Source organism: Pelmatolapia mariae, linkage group LG1 (assembly GCF_036321145.2).
Source record: "Pelmatolapia mariae isolate MD_Pm_ZW linkage group LG1, Pm_UMD_F_2, whole genome shotgun sequence".
Taxonomy (NCBI): Eukaryota; Metazoa; Chordata; class Actinopteri; order Cichliformes; family Cichlidae; genus Pelmatolapia; species Pelmatolapia mariae.
The window spans coordinates 23,031,563-23,050,654 of record NC_086227.1 but is presented as its reverse complement, the minus strand read 5'-3'; the positions used below and the strand labels follow the sequence as shown (position 1 = coordinate 23,050,654).

At 41.4% G+C, this 19,092-nt stretch overlaps 2 protein-coding genes across 2 annotated transcripts; one reads left to right on the top strand and one right to left on the bottom strand.

Annotated features, from left to right (window-relative positions):
* Window positions 1-7,585: 7,585 nt before the first annotated feature.
* Window positions 7,586-15,113, top strand: tex9 (testis expressed 9). The gene is made up of 12 exons (XM_063476157.1): window positions 7,586-7,678; window positions 8,455-8,588; window positions 8,907-8,970; window positions 9,105-9,181; window positions 9,312-9,357; window positions 10,409-10,491; window positions 10,622-10,773; window positions 11,012-11,103; window positions 11,334-11,507; window positions 11,635-11,769; window positions 14,573-14,707; window positions 14,785-15,113. The coding sequence occupies exons 1-12, from the start codon at window positions 7,631-7,633 to the stop codon at window positions 14,857-14,859; spliced, it is 1,215 nt and encodes a 404-aa protein (XP_063332227.1). The 5' UTR covers window positions 7,586-7,630; the 3' UTR covers window positions 14,860-15,113.
* Window positions 15,114-15,170: 57 nt separating this feature from the next.
* mns1 (meiosis-specific nuclear structural 1) lies at window positions 15,171-18,983 on the bottom strand. Its single transcript, XM_063476144.1, has 10 exons — window positions 18,694-18,983; window positions 18,367-18,575; window positions 17,167-17,294; window positions 16,941-17,043; window positions 16,536-16,765; window positions 16,168-16,384; window positions 15,982-16,089; window positions 15,588-15,845; window positions 15,369-15,494; window positions 15,171-15,284 (listed from the first exon to the last, which is right to left on the bottom strand). The coding sequence occupies exons 2-10, from the start codon at window positions 18,562-18,564 to the stop codon at window positions 15,174-15,176; spliced, it is 1,479 nt and encodes a 492-aa protein (XP_063332214.1). The 5' UTR covers window positions 18,565-18,575; window positions 18,694-18,983; the 3' UTR covers window positions 15,171-15,173.
* Window positions 18,984-19,092: the final 109 nt, after the last annotated feature.

Sequence of the window (19,092 nt, the reverse complement as noted above, 5' to 3'; positions counted from 1 at the left end):
GTGCTAGTTTCATTGTTTTTATAGCATTATTGTCTTCATTAACAGTAGCAGTTGTAATAGGGTATATGTAATAGGGTAGTATTATTATTAAAAACAAGAATTATAACAAATCCTCTACAGATTTTATTTTGCTCCAGGAGGGGTAAATGACTTTGAACCTTGATATAAAGAAAGGTAACAAAAAACATAGTTACTTTTCAGCTAAAAGACAGATAAAATACAAAGCCATATTTAATATTCCTTTTTGTTTAATATAACAGTAAAACATGGAAAACTAGAAATAAAATGGACAATAAATAAGAGATTAAAAAGTGAACAAAACAGCTGGCTAAAACTGACTTGAAGCTAACTCTGGTACTTCTCCTAAAGTGCCCTGGAGAAAAGGTGTTGAAAGGTGTTAAAAACCTGAAGTTGTGACAACTAATTTCCGTGTCCCAGTTTTGATGTGGGGACAGCAAGGAGTGACTGTTCAGCTCATCTGAGAGACCTTTGTGGGGTGTGTATTTGTACAAAGTATGCCAAGTCAGTGGGAGCCAGGCCACTTAAAACTTTAAAGCAAACAATAAAATTTTAAAATGGACAGACAACCAGTGTGAAGAAGCACAAACAGGGGTAATGTGCTCATGTTTGCTTGTCCCTGTCAGCAGACGAAGAGCAGCATTCTGGACCATTCGTAAGTGTGATGTTGAGACCTGATTAATACCGACATAAAGTGCATTACAATAATCAAGGCGAGTGCTCACAAACTCATATAAAACTCTGAGTCACAAAAGGTGATAAAAGGTTTAACTGTAGAGAGCTGCTGCTGCAAAAAGCTTGTCAGGTTAATTTGTCATCCCCACACTGTATCCCTGATCTAAAATAAGTCTATGTGATTTACATTTCTATGTTATTATTATAATGAATAGAGATGGCACGATATTACTTTTTTTATGTCCGATACTGATACCGATATCATAAATTTGGATATCTGCCGATGCCGATATAAATCCGATATAGCATATTTTATAATCAATAAAACATTTTTTTTAAATATCTTGCTGCATTTTGTATAAGTTTGTACTCAAGTTTATAAAAAAACAAAACAAAACTAAAGCGATTCAGTTATACCTGTATGCAAAAAATACACTGCACCCAAAATATTTCATAGTTCAGCAATACTGATCAATCTAATCAACTTAAACCTACACCATTCTCCCTATTCTGGTATTTTAAAGCGTACTTAGTGGAAATATTAAGCAACCTAACTACACTGAACAAAAATATAAACGCAACACTTTTGTTTCTGCTCCCATTTTTCATGAGCTGAACTCAAACATCTGAAAAATTTTCTACATACACAAAAGACCCATGACTCTCAAATATTGTTCTCAAATCTGTCTACATCTGTGTTAGTGAGCATTTCTCCTTTGCCGAGATAATCCATCCCACCTCACAGGTGTGGCATATCAAGGGGCTGATTAGACAGCATGAATATTGCACAGGTGTGCCTTAGACTGCCCACAATAAAAGGCCACTCTGAAATGTGCAGTTTGATCAAACAGCACAATGCCACAGATGTCACAACCTTTGAGGGAGCGTGCAATTGGCATGCTGACTGCAGGAATGTCTACCAGAGCTGTTGCCCGTGAAATGAATGTTCATTTCTCTACCATAAGCCGTCTCCAAAGGTGTTTCAGAGGATTTGGCAGTACATCCAACCGGCCTCACAACCGCAGACCACATGAAACCACACCAGCCCAGGACCTTCACATCCAGCATGTTCACCTCCAGGATTGCCTGAGACCAGCCACCCGGACAGCTGCAGCAACAATCGGTTGGCATAACCAAAGAATTTCTGCACAAACTGTCAGAAACCGTCTCAGGGAAGCTCATCTGCATGCTCGTTGCCCTCATCGGGGTCTGGACCTGACTGCAGTTCGTCGTTGTAACCGACTTGAGTGGGCAAACGCTCACATTCAATGGCGTTTGGCGCATTGGAGAGGTGTTCTGTTCACAGTCCCAGTTTTCACTGTTTAGGGCAGATGGCAGACAGTGTGTGTGGCGTCGTGTGGGTGAGCGGTTTGCTGATGCCAACGTTGTGGATTGAGTGGCCCATGGTGGCGGTGGGGTTCTGGTATGGGCAGGCGTATGTTATGGACAACGAACACAGGTGCATGTTATTGATGGCATTTTGAATGCACAGAGGTACCGTGACGAGATCCTGAGGCCCATTGTTGTGCCATTCATTTGTGCTCCTGGGGGGAAAACCAGAGTCAGTTAACCCCGTGGAAGGAGGGCGGCCACGGCGGGGGGGCTGAGCCGGCACTACATGACTGTCCGCAAGAATATGTGCAGGTTTAAGTCTGTCAACACACACAGTTTCCGTACAACCCTCAAAGTCCAAAACAAAATGTTTCTGGCCCGGTTTGATAACCCTAAACGGGCCGTCGTACAGCAGATCCAGTGGCGTCCTATGGGCATCGTGCCTGACAAAAACAAACTTAGCAGCCTCTAAAGTCTTTGGAACAAAAGCGTCAGGCAGGCAATGGTGCAACAGACCAGGAATACGAAGCGAGCACAAAAGCGGGTTAAGGGATAGCACAGATGGATTGAAGCGGGGGGAGGAGGGGCAGGTTCTCGGGCAAGAATTCCCCAGGCACGCGAAGGGGCTGACCAAAAACCAGTTCAGCTGGGGACGCACCAAGATCCTCCTTAACCGCAGAGCGCATCCCAAGCAAAACCCACGGGAGGCGGTCAACCCAATTGCCATCCTTTAAGGAAGCGCGAAAAGCAGCCTTAAGCGACCTGTTGAACCGTTCACGCATCCCATTAGCTTGCAGGTTGTACGCGGTTGTGCGGTGGACCTTGACCCCCAGTCCGTCAGCCATAGCTGACCAAAGCTCTGACACGAACTAGGGGCCTCTGTCTGAGGTAATGTCCGCGGGGGGGCCGAAACGCAAAACCCAAGTTGACAAAAATGCCTTGGCCACCACTGCCACGGTAGTGGACGCCAGGGGGACTGCCTCCAGCCACCAGGTGGTGCGGTCGACAATAGTCAAAAGGTGCATAAAACCTTGTGACTGCGGCAGGGGACCCACCAGATCAACATGCACATGATCGAAACGTTTGCCGGGGATGAGGAACTGCTCCAGTGGTCCCTTGGTGTGTTATGAACCTTCGCACGCTGTCATGGAATGCACGCCGCTGTCCATTCCCACGCCGCTGTCCACTCCCTCACCGATTTGCCAAGGCCTGGCCAAACAAACTTAGAGCTGACCAGTTTAACAGAGGCCCGGACCCCCGGATGAGATAAAGCATGTACCGAGCCGACAACCAGCGCACGGGACAAACAGTCAGCCACATGATCGGACTTAACCAGCCACATGCTGAATGTTTGTGGTAAACTCAGAAATGGCTGCCAACTGGCGCTGCTGGCACTCCATGGGTCAGAAACTTTGGACATTGCAAGTGTCAAGGGTTTGTGGTCCACGTACGCGGTAAAGTGAGGACCCTAGAGGAAAAAACAGAAATGACGGGTCGCCAGGTGGAGAGCTAGTAGCTCCCTGTCAAAAACGCTGTAATTGCACTTGCTGTCTCGTAGCGTACAGCTGAAAAAGGTGAACAGTTGCCAGACACCTGAGATTTGCTTTTCCAGCACAGCACCCACCGCTATGTCCGACGCATCAGTGGTCAACGTAATCTGCGCCGACGGGGATGGGTGGGTCAGCAGGGCAGCATTAGCTAACGCTGACTTAGCATCAGAAAACGCTTGGATGCGTTCCGGAAACCAGTCAACAGAGTCATTAGCCTTCTTACCTTTCAACGCCCAGTAAAGGGGCTGCAGCAGATGCGCTGCTCTGAGGAGAAAATGGTTGTAAAGATTCACCATCCCCAAAAATTCCTGCAGTGCCTTAACAGATGTGGGTACGTTAAGTCTGAAACAGCTCGGACTTTGTCAGGCAACGGAACCGCGCCCTCGGCGGAAATACGGTACCCCAGGAAGTCAAGAATCGGCAACCCAAACTGGCATTTAGACGGATTAATGATCAGTCCATGCTCCGCCAAACGCTGAAAAACCTGACGCAAATGGGACATGTGCTGCTCCTCCGAGCTGCTGGCCACTAGTATATCATCGAGATATACAAAAACAAAGGGCAGCCCGCGCAAGACCGAGTCCATTAACCGCTGGAAGGTTTGGGCAGCACCTTTCAGGCCGAAAGGCATGCACAGAAACTCGAAAAGGCTGAAAGGTGTAATGACGGCAGTTTTAGGGATATCCGCAGCATGCATGGGAACCTGGTGATATCCCCATACCAAATCAATCTTCGAAAAAAAGTCGAGGTCCCCGCAAGATGGGCGGAAAAATCTTGGATGTGGGGAATGGGATAACGATCGTTCTCTGTGACATTACTGAAACGGCGGAAATCCCCACAAGGTTGCCACCGACCATCAGATTTGGGCACCATGTGTAACGGGGAAGCCCAGGCACTATTCGAACGCTGCACGATGCCCAGGCGCTCCATGGTGGCAAACTCCTCCCGAGCGACAGCCAGTTTGGCAGGGTCGAGTCAGCGTGCGCATGCGTGATCACCGGGGGCCCTACTGTAGTTATATAGTGCTCGAGAAAGTGGGGACAGTCAGTGAGGGAAACTCAGAAAGCAAACACTCATTGCTAGTGGTTGCGGCCGCTACAGAGCGCCCGTTTCCCTGGGTCTTAAAACTGCAAGGCGGCAGACAGCACCGTGCCTTTGCTCCAAAACGCTGATGATAAAAACACAGCCCTTTTCCGCTGTGCCGCCGTGCAGCGATCCCAGCCACCATCGATGAGTCGGAGGGCCTCTGGAGTATCGGTGGTGTGGCAAGAGAAGCCACTAGTGAGTCCGGAACAATTGCCTGGACACCGAAGCTCCTGGTAGCCAGGAGGATGCGATCCGCCTCTTCCGGGAGGGAACGGTAATCCTTCGTGGCCAATAACGGGGAGTTGGCAAGGCCAGCGCGCACCGGAGCTGGCAGCTGTCGGAGGAAGAGGTGGATGAAGAGGAATCCTCTGTCATCCATGCCCATTAAGGACAGCGTGCTCTCCATCAGCTTGAGAGCGGTACCATCACCCAGGCACGTGAGAGAGAGAAGTTCGCCACAGGGGTCACCAATGTGGGGGTATGTAAAGACGACAGGAGAGGTCTCAATATGTCTCACTCCAACTTCTTTATTAACGGCTTCACAACAACTCCACATACAAAAAGCGCCAAACCTCCACCCCAACACTTCCCTTAACCCTGGGTGTGAGTGGAGCCACCTGGTGGTTCGCCACAATATATATAATTACATGCAGTGTCTGCATGTTAAAAATGTCTTTGTCCTAAAATGATGTGTTTTTTTTCCATGTACATATTTGCTGTTGAGGAGTTGTTTCTCTTCTATAATGTCTCTGGTTTCATCAGCTGGTCTAAGATCATGTGCATATAATTTATTTTGTACATAGGCTACAGCTGGAGTTAAGTAGCAACAAAAGACACTCTCCCAAGAGCACCTGGCTGCAGACACTGGGGAGCGCCATATTGCGACCTCCACAGTAACCGGAAACACGTGACCTCCACAGTAGCCGGAAACAGATGACTTCAGTTACGTTGCACGAGAAATTTTGTTTTTGTGATATGTCCCGTATTTTCTTAATACTTTTAGCTAAATTTTTTATCCATAAATGTAAGTTTACTATTAAAACACTATATTTCTGTTATTTTCTTAAGGATGTGGAATTGTTTTTATGTGTATTTATATAATTTTTTTTTTTACTCCTGTTTATTTGTATTCATGTTCTATTCTCTTGTATACTTCATCTGTTTGTATGTTTTATACCCATTGTTTGTTCAATAAAGTTCTTGTTTAAAAAAATGTATCCCGTATTGCAATATTTTGGAATAAAAGGTTTTAAAAATATAGGATCTACTTAAAATAGATAAGAACAATCGACTTTGACAGCAAAAACTAAATTGTGTTTTTGTTACTATTGATGCTGCTGAGAAATAAAGTGTTTTCAATCCCGTTTAAAAAAACAATCACTATCCCTTCAGCTTTTTTGTGGCAAAAAGTGTCAGTTTCTGCATAACGGGGGTGCTGGAGCCTATCTCAGCTATCATAGGGCGAGAAGCGGGGTACACCCTGGACAGGTCGCCAGTCTGTCGCAGGGCTAACACACAGAGACGTTTTTTCAATAAATCAACTTTTTACATTTTTAACCCTTAAAACACATTTTTTTGGGTACAATCCACTTGTTGGAAGACAACCTCAAAACTCACTATTTCATATATTAGCAGTGCTACTGGAAATTCTTGTGTTATTAATAGTAGAGTCTGGGACATGTAATTGATTAACATCACATTGATTATTATGCATTGTTATTTTTGTGCAAGGACAGCAAAATAGATAAAACTCCCTCTCAGCTTGTTTGTTGCCAAAAATGGCCACCTTTTGTTTATGTTCACAAAATGCTATAAAATTTATATATATTAAAACATTTTTCTACTTTGACCAACTTGACTCTTTAAATTAGCACCAGTCCTTGTCACCAAAACCAAACGTTTATCTAAATTCATTTTTTATCCTTCAAATGCCAGTGAGATTATATATTACTAGTAACCTTTCAGAAAAAAAGGGGATAAAGGTCTAATTTTTTTCACCGTATAATTGATGAAAGTTTCTATTTTTTTCAGTTGAGCATCAGGGAGAAGGCTGTCTTGCAATTGTTGAGGTCACTAGTGTGCGCCCCATTTCTTCCAGGATCACTCTTCATTTGTAGGTTTTAGAGGACTCCTACTACTGTGAAGTGGTTTTCATGGGACAAAGGCATTGTATTCCAAGACATCTGGGAGATTGTAGAAATGAGCAGTAATGCCCTTCTTGCCATCTTTCCAGAAAAATAAGTGATCTGGAAGCTGTTAGGCTTACTTACAGCAGTAGCACTTTCTGCACCTGCATAAACTCCAGGACACATTTACTAGCAGTGTTAGTTGCTGTATGTGCTGCAGCTGCAGCTTAGAATTTTTTTTTTTTTTTGAGAGTTAATATTTTGGCTATGGTATCTTGTTATGAAATGTACAAGAGTAAAAGTGTTTTTAGCATGTGCTTCAAAGCTAAGTTTGACTGGGAAACTCAAAGCTCAATAACCTGCATCAACAGAAATTCACTGCAGCCTGTGTAATATTTGATGCATCATAATATATTCCAGTCTATCTTGCAAATACATATTTGCGTTGCAATGTCATGCACAAACACAAACTATTAGATCGTTAAGATCAAACCTGTGTCATTCTATTGGTCCATTGCAGTGTAGTAAGCCATCAAACGCCCCTATTTGAAACTAAGAATATTACATGAAATTGGTTGTTTGGCCAAAAATGTCGCGTATTTGTATTAAACTGAATATTAAGTGTCAGTAAATGTTTTTGACATAACAAATAACTCAACAACTACCCGAGTACCCTTTTTTAAACATTATTTTTTAGTATTTTAGCACAACGTCGATAAACAATGACTTGCTGTAATCGTTTAAAAATCTCCGTAATTGTCTTTCATGGGTTGCCGTACTGTGCCCGCGGTGAACCAGCTGTTGCTATGCAACCATTAACGCGTCGTCTCGGTCTGCGACACGATGGCGGCAAGAAGTGTTGATAAAAAGGTCCAGCCCTTCATTTCGCAGGTTTGTAACATTACTTTTTCATGTTAATGTCTCTCAGACCATTAAGCTGAGCTTTTTAGTTGTGCCTAACCAAAATGTGTTACTAACTGACGTAACTATAGCAACCGTTTCTGCTTCCGCCAACAGGAGCACTGACAAAGCTCAAATAATCTCATGGCTTCTGTAGTAGCGACCAGAATTTGATTTCAGGGCTACTCATGCGCAGATATTTTTAATAACAAAATCCACACGCACAAAAAAACAAAACAAAAAACACCAAAACATAACATCACAGCCTCATTCTTACTGTTGCACATCAAAGTTACAAAAAAGAGCCTTATAATATGGAATAGCCATGTTCTAGTGAACTGGATAACCTCTGATAGTGATAATATAAAATAATGCAGCACTAATAAAAAGAAATTAGAACAGCTAGGTACAGAACAAAGCAGGTAAACTAGCAAAAACACGTACAAAAGGAGGAAAATAGTTAAATAGAAAAAAGTAGAATAAAAGAGCTTAACGTGTATAAATCTAACAAATAAATGCTGGTATTGTGGTATCAGGTAGAATGTGAAATTTGTCCTTCAAAGGGTTTTGTATGGATGCTTGTTTGTGCCATTGAAAAAAACAAAACATTATTTCAACTCACTAACTGAAACTTCTGAGAAAATAAGTCAAAACTGAGAAAATAGCGTGAAATTTGACTTATTATGTTAAAATAATAAGTCAAAGGAAAACTTTTTTTCATAGCTGTTGATAACTCTCCTGTTATGTCATTTTTTGTTGATGTTTAGGTCAAGAAACGTCCATCCTCTACCAGTAAGGCTGAAAGGTCCAAAAGAGTTGAAATAAGGGCACAGTCAAAATCTGCTTCTGGTCAGGCAAAGAAGCACACAGATGAACTTTTAGCCAAAGAAGAAGAGTATAAGTAGGAGTTGTTCTCACACCTGCTTGCTTTATTTATGTATATAGTAATTGCACTAACCCTTCTGATAATTTTAACATTGCATTTTAGTCTAAGTTGCTCATTTCTGTCAGAATAAGTTATATTTGGACTATTTCTTGCACTTGTTTAATCAGTAGTTCTTCAGGGCACTGACCAGTACTGGTTATCTATAATAATAAAAAGTAACTTTGTCCAGATAGAGTGACCCACTTTTATCACCAACAATCCTGCAGCACTAAATTTCAGCTTGTTGAAAGTTGTTTATATAAATCTGCTTATTCATTATTTTATTTCCAACAGACTCCTTAATGCAGAGCTGGAAGCCAAAACAGCAGATTTAGTTAGACAGGCTGAGCAACTTATGGTAAGTTATTAGCAGGTTTACATTCAATAATTGGAAAAAAAAACTGTGAGTGCAGTAGCACTAAAAAAGTCAGATGAAAGAAATTAAGAAGGGAGCATGCTTACTTTAAAGTCAAAACCCTGTGTTTATTTTAGAGAGAACAAAGTGAAGTTCTTTCAAAGCCTTTATCCAATGTCCTGCTCACAGACACTGAAGAAGAAGAGACATCCAGGTAAAAGGTTTGATTTCCTTATCTCCGATCATTCGGATATATCATTTTAGCAAAACCACCTTGAAAAGAAAGATTTTTTTTTTTACTTTCATGTGCATTTGCATCTCTCTGTTTAACTTTTCACTTGCAGGATAACAAAGACACAGACATGTGCTTTGCAGCAGCCTGGTGTGAAGGTCTGTATCTCATGTATTTTGCTCAGCAGTTTGTATTATCGTTGTGGACATTTTCAGCTCTGTTCAGTTTTATTTTTCTTAGCAGAAGTTGAAAACAAGGTGTTTTATGTTGGTATTTAAAGGAGAAAAAAGACCCAGTACTATTAAAGAGAAACCCCATCAATCAGATGATCTCATATGAGCAGCACTTGTCTACTGTGGTAAGGAAAAACTCTCTTTTAACAGGAATAGACCTCACGGAGGAGCAGCCAGTGTGGAGTGAAGAAAACTGCTCGGGCATCTTAGAAAACGCCCCTCAACCGAAGCTGTTAACAGCTTAGGATAGGGAGGCTTCAGGGTCACATGAGCCAGCCGAATTAGCTTTATTCAAAAGTAAAGTTTTAAGGCTCATCTCAAAAGTAGAGAGACTGTCAGCTGGACTCAAACTGGGAGCTGGTTCCACAAGAGGGGGGCCTGATAACTAAAAGCTCTGCCTCCCATTCCACTTTTTTTTTCTCTTTTCTTTTTTTTTATACCTTAGAAACAACAAGTAAGCAATCTGTGAGCGAAGTGTACGGTGGCCCTGAGAGGTCAAACACACAGTAACTTCATGGATAAACAAGTAAAGAACAGCAGCAGAAGTGATAAGATAACAGTAAAAAGCTAACAGCAAACATCGATGGACAGCATTATATGAATCTTGTTTAAACCCCACGACACCAAACGTAATCCTCCATTTCTTTGAAGTATGTCTCAGGGTAATCCTCCAGATGTTTTGGTTTCCAGCACTTCTGCAGCTGTTCCATCACTTTATCGTCTCTCCAAAAACACTTCTGTTGTGAATTTGTTTTGTTTTTTTAGCTTTTGTGGCACTTTTTTCTATTTCCGCTGTGTTTTTTTTTTCTATTTCCATTCTGTTTTGTGTGTTTTCCAGCATTTTTCTATTTGCTGGTGTTTTCTTAAGTTGCAGTGTTTTTGACCTCTCAGGGTCACCTTAGAAGTGTCCTGTTGGGGTAACAAGGTGCTGTAAGTTCTTTAAGGTCACTTCACTATTTTTGTGTCATTTTTGTAGGAGGCGACCAAAAAAATTGTTGTACTAAGATCACAAAATATGCTGAGTGGAAAACAAGTGAAAGATCCCCAATTTAAAACTGGGTGAGTTTTATTTGTATATAATTTCTAAATCCATTTCAAGCCTTTCTGCTCATAAATCTTTTGTGAGATTTATTCTCCAGGAGGAATCACAGTTTACAGGTTTTCACGAAATTGTGCTTGATTGTTTCAGGAGCTCAGAGGATGATTTTGAAGCTGTAGAAGATTCTGCTAATTCATTCTTGGCAAAGACAATTCACAGCATGGAGGAGAAAATGAACAATGCTGTCGTTCATGAAAATGCAGTGGATGAAATACCTAACTTTGGAGACAATGTAGGATCAGGTAATGCTTATTTCACTTAAAAAATAATAAACCACATTTTTATTCAGTGGGAACAATGACTAAATAACATGTATAGTTTTCCACGAATAGGCTTTTTTCTGTCAGATGATTTTTGCCCCTTGAGAATCCCAAATGAAGGCCAAACTGGAGCTTTGAGATTAATTAATTCATGTGATAAGTTTCATATGCTTATATAGATTTTTTCACAAGCGTATAAATCTGATTGTTGTCTCTTAAGGAGTTTCAGAAGCTCAAATACGAGTCCTGAAGGCAAAACTCCGGATTACGCAAGAGGAACTGGACCAGATCTCATGTGAATATTACAAGAAGGTAATGTAAATATTTATATATATAACTATAAACAGAAATGTTGCTGCTGATGCCTTACATTAGAGAAAAAAAAGTTACTTTGGTAAAATATATAGGGTTATTTGTCCTGATCCTTAGATCGTTTAACACAGCATGGATGTATTATTGTATCTGGATTGCTTTTTCTACTGCTCAGACTCAGATATCAAAGACATTAAGTGTCTGAAGTGTCTGAATTTATGTCTCTGCAGGACGATGAAAACACAAAGCTTAGCGCAAAGATTAAGGAGCTGGAGGAGGATCAAGCCCGGCTGCAGAAGACCATGAGCATTCAGCAGACACAGATCGAGAAGCACCGAGCTTTAGCCGCAGAGTCCAACAAAAAATGTGATGGACTTCAACTGGAAGTGTCTGGTTTGAGCAAGGTGTGTGTCGCCAACAGCTCAGAGCAAACTACTACTGCAACAATTTCTTTAAAACAAGCAGTAAAACTGGACAGCGTAATTCATCTGAGCTGCTGTTGTGTGTCACCTGTTTTTGTGCTCTGTGTAGGAGATAGAAAATCTTAATAGATCCCACAAACAAGCAGCAGCTGTCCACAGCACGGTGGATGTCCGCCTGAACCGAGCTCTAGAGGAGGTGGAGAGGCTGAAGACTCAATTGAACAAAATGAAACAGGAGAAAAAGGTAACAGCATTAAAACAAAGATTCCTGTATAAACATGTCTGTGTTTTCTATGTTTGTCTTTATATCAGTAATATACACTAGTCAAAGAAATTAAAGGAATACTTTTTAATCAGAGTACAGCATCAAGTCAGTTAAACTTGTGGGATATTGATATGGTCAGTTAAGTAGCAGAGGGGGTTGTTAATCAGTTTCAGCTGCTTTGGTGTTAATAAAATTAACAGCAGATGCACTAGAAAGGGAACAATGAGACAACCGCCCAAGACAGCAATAGTTTTACAGGTGGAGGCTGCTGACATTTTTTACCTCTACATCTTATCTGAGGGCTCTGCGCTGAGTCTACATAATAAAGGGAGGGTTTGTATGAATTCAATTCAATATAAAACAACTCTCTTACCAATTTGCTTTGTGTACAGGTCTATGGAGTGACAGTGGTGATTTTCCAGTGTCTGTACTGAATAACGCTAATTTAACCTTCATCTTGTGATAGCTTCTGTAACTATCTCTTAAGTTAACAGGTCAGTTTTGACCCGTGTCTTAAATCAGCCAAAGAAAATAGCCTCAAAACAGTGTTTAATCATCCAGTTTGTTTGTTGCCTATCGGTTACCTTGTTAGGCTACCTTATGTCTGAAAATATTGGTTTTAATTTTTTTGGCATGGCCTTTCAGGTACTTTCTCTCCTCAGCATACCTTTTGTTTCTATCTAAAAAAAAATTGTAAATTGAACCTCAAGAGAATTTAGAAAAAAAAAAGAGGTTATGTTACCTACTATTACTGAGAAGTGTTATTACCTATAGTAACACTTTTATATGGAAAGGAACAAAACATTCTTTAGCTGTCACCTGTGGCCCTGAGTTGAACCTCAGTGGAAGGAGCTGCACCCATCTCTCCTATTCATCCTTGATGGGAGCAAGTGTATCAGATGTTGCTCTAGTATGTCTGCTGTAAAATCTAAGGACTAAAAAGGTCTGAAGCAACATTGTTGCCTGAAAAATAGTTCTGCCTGTCGATGCTTGGTCTCGCTGCTTCATCTGTACACTGCAGCAAGAAGGACACTATTATAAGCATTCAGGTATTCCTCATCACTGTCATTCCAAATGTCACCGTGGACTTTTTTTCCTTCAAGGGCTGTGATAGCCATGATGACTTTTTTTAGTGACAATGGCATGAACAAATCAAAACACGAGCAGGTTCGCACCTGTGACCTCCTCATCAGATCTATCTTTGTCCTCTGGTTGATAATCTATATTATCCTCCTCCTCAGAAAGAGGGTCATCCATATTGTTGTGCTGTTTTATGTCCTCAAAGAAATTATCCAGAGCTTTGCTTTTTATAACTCTTCTTAATTTTGCATGCCATTTGCATGTTGCAAACTGGTGATGTGTACTCTGCAAGTCACCAACTACACTGAGTTGGTCTTATATGACTGTACATTTCTATCTGGATGACCATTTCACTGAAGCAGTGGGTATAAAAAGGGCTGTTTGTTCAGGGTAAGAGACAAACAGGACAAGAGAGAAGCCCCTAACGTCTCTCTGACAGTGATTGAGATCACAGTGTTTATGATTTTAGTTTTGGGTCTAATTATTGTTTTATAGTCGTATATTATAACTGGGTCAAAACCACACAAAAGTCATAATTTCCACCAGTCCTTTTTATAATTTAGTGAAATTGATTTTTTTTTTTGTTTTGCTTTGTTTAAATAAATTCCCAAACAAGGTCAAACAGCCTTGTTGTGATAAACACATTTAAAAGGCACTTTTATGCATTTAAAATCTAAAAATTGGTCTGTGCTGACCACAACAAAAGAATAAGGTTAAGTGCTTAATGATTCGGTGGACTGCTTCTATGTGGTCAAGAGACTGAAATAATGTTGTGCATGTTTCTCATCTGATCTGCTTTTCGACAAATGGTTCTTTAACTTCTTTAATAACTGAGCCTTTTTCTCGAGTTTGATAAGCAAAGGCTCCACCCTAAAATGGTTGAATTAGATTGAAAACTCTGATTATGCACTCTGTATTATTCTTAGAAAGGTTGCTTTCTTAGGTTGCTTTTGAAGGTAACACTGTAATGTTTATCCAGTTGAATTGAGGTTTGCAAATGTGAAAAGGGTTGATTACATTTGGAAATAGATATTTCATTAATATTAATTACAAGGCACTGCATGCGTGACATTATGATCGGGAGCTGAGCCCCCCTAAAAGTTCAAACCTCTGCTTCAATATCTATAATCAAATAAAATGGAATATATACATAATGTGTATGCAGGATATATAATGATTTTTGGTTTTTTGAGTGGTCATGTTGGGCCGCCTGGATCAAAAATGCCAGGACCGATTTTTTTTTCCCCAATCCAGTCCTATTAAAAAGCAGACTTCCATTGCAGGTATAAACACTACCATCAAAATAAAACATTTGTTTAAAATATGGAGTTTTAAAACCGATAACAAAAACAAAATTCCAATATGTAATCATTAAATCTTGTTATAGAGACACAACAGTCACAAAGTGTCTTATATTTATTTGTATATCAGCTATTCTAATTAAAGAGGCATAGCAGAAAAACTTTTAAAGACATGAACTCATACGTGTAGTTAAAGATGCAGAGAAAAAATATGAGTTAAGGTAATGCTATTATGTCCTTCACACCAACATCTTATTTTGAAGATCTTTCACATGTATATAGAACTGAATTTTAAGCTGCACACTAAAATATCTGCTCTGACGACTTCAGATTGCACAGACAAGGTGAGGTCCTGCTGAGCCTGCACTAATTTCTGCTTTTTGCCTTCTTTTATAAATAAGGACAAAATAACTGAGGAACATCAGAGTAAAGAAAATCTGCTGGCTGAAAACAAAATGCTCAAAAAGCAGAAAGCCGAACTCATCATGGCCTTCAAGAAACAACTGAAGCTAATCGACATTCTTAAAAGGCAAAAGGTACGAGTCTTCATGTTACTCTGTTAGTGGATACTGTGCTTAGTTTTAATCTTAAGGGTCTTTTTGTGTGTGTGCAGATGCATTTTGAAGCTGCTAAGCTGCTGAGCTTCACAGAAGAAGAATTCATGAAGGCTCTAGACTGGGGGAAGTAATAACCACTGAATGTCTCCACTTCTATTTTTTAAAAGCTAAAAAGCTTAACAGTGCCTCACTGTTATTTTAGGATACTTCTTTGTGTTGTAGGCCCCAGTTGTCTCTCAGAACATTGTCAGAAAAAATGTTAAATAGATTTGGTTTGTCTCTTCAGTTAAACATTGGCAGACTGAGTTGCCACGTCTGTTTGGAATGATGTTAACTCAGTGCCTGTCAGCACCTCTTAATAAAAATATGTCCCTGAATCGGTCCCTTGTATCTATACTTCTGTAACTCTACACTGCCCTCTAGTGGCAGATTGGAGGAGAAGCATCTAATCGTTGGCCTCCCAGCCATCATCAGAGAACGCATCAGCCTGACGTGTTTTAAAGTGTTTTCTGAAGTCTTCGTCAAAGTGTTCCAGGTCATCCTCCCGCAGCAAGCCCTGGAAACAAAAACACAAGCGGTCATACATGTGTTTGATCTGAAGCTGCATAAAATTATTTGTGACTCGTGTACCGCCTGACACCTTAGGCAAGTATCCAAGGAGTTGTGTCGCGTGACGCTTCAGAAGCCTCTGCCTCTCTTCTTCAACGATCTGTCTCCGCAACGCCTCTTTCTGCGCCTCAATCGCTCTTTCTTTAGCCTCCAGCTCCTGGAAGAGTTAAGAGAGTTATCAAAATATCACAAAGCACATCATTAAAAGCATACATTAAGATAAAAAATGATCAAAGAGAGTAATTTGTACCATGTCGGCCTCCTGCTGTCGTCTTCTGTCCTCTATTAGTTTCTCCACCTCACGTTTGTGTTCAAGCTGCTTCATGCGTCGTTTCTGGGCGTTCATCTGCTCTATACGGTCGTCCTCTGCGAACTTGGCCATCATCATCTTCCTGAAGGCCTCCTCTTCCTCTTTCTCAGCCTGCCTCCGCATCTCTTTGAAAGCCAGCTGCTCCTGGAAGGTCTGCTGCATCATCAGCCTCTGTCTGATTTTCTTCTCCATCTCTTCCTGTTACACAAAAAAGTAAAAGCGAGTGTCACACAGAGAGTCAGACAAGCATTCACACCATACGGTCAATTCAAAATCGCAACATAACACACTCATTTTCCTGTGGAAGGAAGCTGGGGAGAGTAAAGCTCCTTACGATTTCTCTCTGCCTGTTAGCCTCTTCTTGCTCTTCCAAATAAAGCTCCTGACGGACACGCTCCATCTCTTCACGCTGCTGCTGCTCCTCCTCAATCTTCACACAGAGCTGCAGAGGACAGTGACATTAGTTACAGATGCACACTGGCGTTGTTCACCAAAGAGTTAAGAAGCCGAGAGTCTTCACCAATTTATGAAGATGCTCCTTCGCCTCTTCTCTCTGTTTGAGCTTGGCTATCCTGTCCTTCTCCATGTGCTGCTGCTGCATGGCAAACTCCATGATGCGCCGGTTCTCGGCCTCCATCCTTTCTCGCTCCATGTGCCTCCACTCGGCCTGCTGTCTCTTGAACTCTTCGATATGCTGCTGGGTGGCTCGGACTTTCTCCAGTTTCAGCTGCCGCTCCCTTTCAGAAAAACATTTCAAAAAGTCACTCATCCTGTGCTACCTCAGCATCCCGTTTAGAAGGAAGCTGTTGTCTGAGACACTCGCTATTGTTTTTTGCAGGTATTTTTTTTATCTAATCATGAAGAGATTATGAATTAGTAGCGACTCACATCTGATCCTCCTCGTAAATCTTCCTGACGATCTCGTCCACCATGAGCTTCTCTTTGAGGAACTCCTCATACGCCTCCTGTCTCCTGCGCTCCCTCTCCATGAGCTGCTGCTCCAGCTCTTTTTGATACTGCACCATCTCCTCATGGCGCTTCTGCTGCAGCTTCTGCTGCTCAATGGCTGCCCGCTCCCGCTCGCTCCTCATCTTGCGAGTGTAGTCTGCCTCTTCACGCTAAAAGACACATCATATTTATACAACCTACAGACTTCAGAGCAGCCTTTGTATTCTTTGTACTTACCCAAAAGTAGTAGTTTTGGGTGGGGAGAGTTTTGGGTGTTTTCTGTTAAGATTTCCACACTTCAAGAGTATTTGTTATATTCAAAGAAAGTCTGCCTTCAGGACTCACCATTGTCTCAAACCTCATGGCCTCCTGCTCAGCAATCTGTGCGGCTCTGTCCTTGTTCAGGTACGCAGACTTCAGCTTCAACTCCAGCTCTCGAAGCTCCATGCTGAAAAATACACAAAGAAAACATTTAACAGGCAGAAAGTGACAAATGTCGAATGTAAGTGTTTGTTTACTGACCCAGAGCCTCAGTAAGTCAGGGTAACGTGGTCAGTGTGTGTGTGTGTACCTGTTCTCTTTGATATACTGCCTCATTTTCTCCTCTTTCTGCTTCTCGTGGTTGATGCGGGCCAGCTCCCTGGCCATTCTCTCCTCCTGTTCAAGCTGCCTTTCCCGGTTAACTCGATCCTCCTCTGCCTGCGAATCACATTTATTTATCACATTTAAAGCTCAGATAAGAGAAAAGTGTCAGAGGGATATTTTTCAAAGTTTGGATCTAAAACCTGTAATCAGTTATTGATTATGAAACAAAAGCACTCCTGGCCACAAACATGTAAAACGTCCGAAAGACACACTAAATAACCACAATACATGCAGGTAAGACTTATGGTGGTTCTGAGACTCCAGCTGTCTATCTCACAGATATTCATCACTTTGTGGTCATTTATTTTTATCACTACAGCTTCTTAAAGGTTCTTTTGCATCTCATTTCGATTGTTCTACACCTCAGCGCTGCTGTCTCTCTGTGATCTTTTGTTCTGTATTTCTTTCTAGGGGTAAATATCATATAATTATAACTCAAGGATAAAACAAAGTGGCCCCTGACTCCTTAGGGGCTTGAGTCTGTGCCCAGTAGGCACTGTTCCTGTCAGGACTGCCAGTATTGGCTTTTTAAGGATTAACTATACTAAAAACACCCTCAAAGAACATTTTCTTCCAGCAATCAAACAGAAATCTGGGAACAACCTTTGAATTTTCCAGTATGGTGAAGTATAAAGTCACAAGGCATTAAAATTAACATTTTTTTAGTTGAATTAACATTTTGGATCCATGGACAGTAAAACTCCTCACATCTTAATCCGATCAAAACTTGGTCAATACTTTAAAAGGCATGTCTTATTTTGGACTGTAAAGAGTTTAGCTAACCCAAAATCTCTTATTCTATGCCTTTATACTAGATGTATGCCATTACTTTATTTATGCTGCAAGGAAAAACATCTATTGCTTTATTTAGTTTCATTAGGATACTTTACATGCATTTTAATTAATCCTAGAAGAATTTTATTTAGTTTTTCATTTGAAGTATTTGCTATTATGCTGAAGGGATTTTTCTGATTAAAAAGGTTTGTGCATTTCTTTTTATTTCACCAGATTTCAGAATGGATCTATCTCTCACCTGTTAAAGTGAAAACCAATATATTCAGAAAAAATAAAACCGAATAGAGCGTGCTTAAATGTCAAACGTCACCCCCGAAACAGACACACAAACCTTGAGCAGGGCGCTCTCTATCTGCTTCTCCCTGAGCTCCTGCTGCACCTGTCGCAGATACCTCCTCCTCTCGAAGCCCTCCTCCTCCCTCAGGCTGGCCTGGACCTGCCGCTCTCTGTCCACCCGCTGGGCCTCCTGCTGCCGGTGCTGCTCCTGGACCCGCCGCTGAGCCATTAACCTCTGCTGGTGGCTGTGCATCCTGTACCACTCTGTGTCCACAACAATGACACGGGAGGAGAAAACACGTGACCAGAAACCGGCGTTATGTTAACTTTGAGGTAGAGAACTAGCAGCCAAGCTAACGTTAAATTCGCTTCTAGGATTTACCGTGTTTGAGGTTCTTCTCCTGGATTCCCGCTTTCTCAACTCAAGCCTTTAACTTTCTTTAACGCAGAAAACCTCGAATGGACTGAAGCGAATGTTAATCCTCGGTGTTTCTGAGCGGGTCAGTAGCTGCCGCGAGTTACCTCAGTCAGTTGTTTGGCGTTTCGTTGTCCTGGGAACGCTTGGTCTTCCTAAGCTGGGCCAATAATAATTAGCGTTGGCAGTGACGTCAGGCCCGGGAAACTCAAGCCGGTTTCAGGATGGAGGATTGTTTCCAGGATACACGCCATGAATAACTGATGCACTTCTGAAGGCAAATGAATGTTTATCACAGTACTAGCAAGATGTGTCTAATAAATTGTCAGAAGAAAAGCACAATAGATTCCACGTTAATATTTAATG

Excerpts from the sequence above, each read along its gene's own strand:
- tex9 (XM_063476157.1), top strand. The coding sequence starts at position 7,631 with ATGGCGGCAAGAAGTGTTGATAAAAAGGTCCAGCCCTTCATTTCGCAG. Across the intron at positions 7,679-8,454 it reads TCCAGCCCTTCATTTCGCAG|GTCAAGAAACGTCCATCCTC; the intron begins GTTTGTAACATT and ends GTTGATGTTTAG. Across the intron at positions 10,774-11,011 it reads TGGAGACAATGTAGGATCAG|GAGTTTCAGAAGCTCAAATA; the intron begins GTAATGCTTATT and ends TTGTCTCTTAAG.
- mns1 (XM_063476144.1), bottom strand. The coding sequence starts at position 18,564 with ATGCACAGCCACCAGCAGAGGTTAATGGCTCAGCGGCGGGTCCAGGAG. Across the intron at positions 17,295-18,366 it reads TAGAGAGCGCCCTGCTCAAG|GCAGAGGAGGATCGAGTTAA; the intron begins GTTTGTGTGTCT and ends TGTGATTCGCAG. Across the intron at positions 16,385-16,535 it reads ATTTACGAGGAGGATCAGAT|GGAGCGGCAGCTGAAACTGG; the intron begins GTGAGTCGCTAC and ends TTTTTCTGAAAG.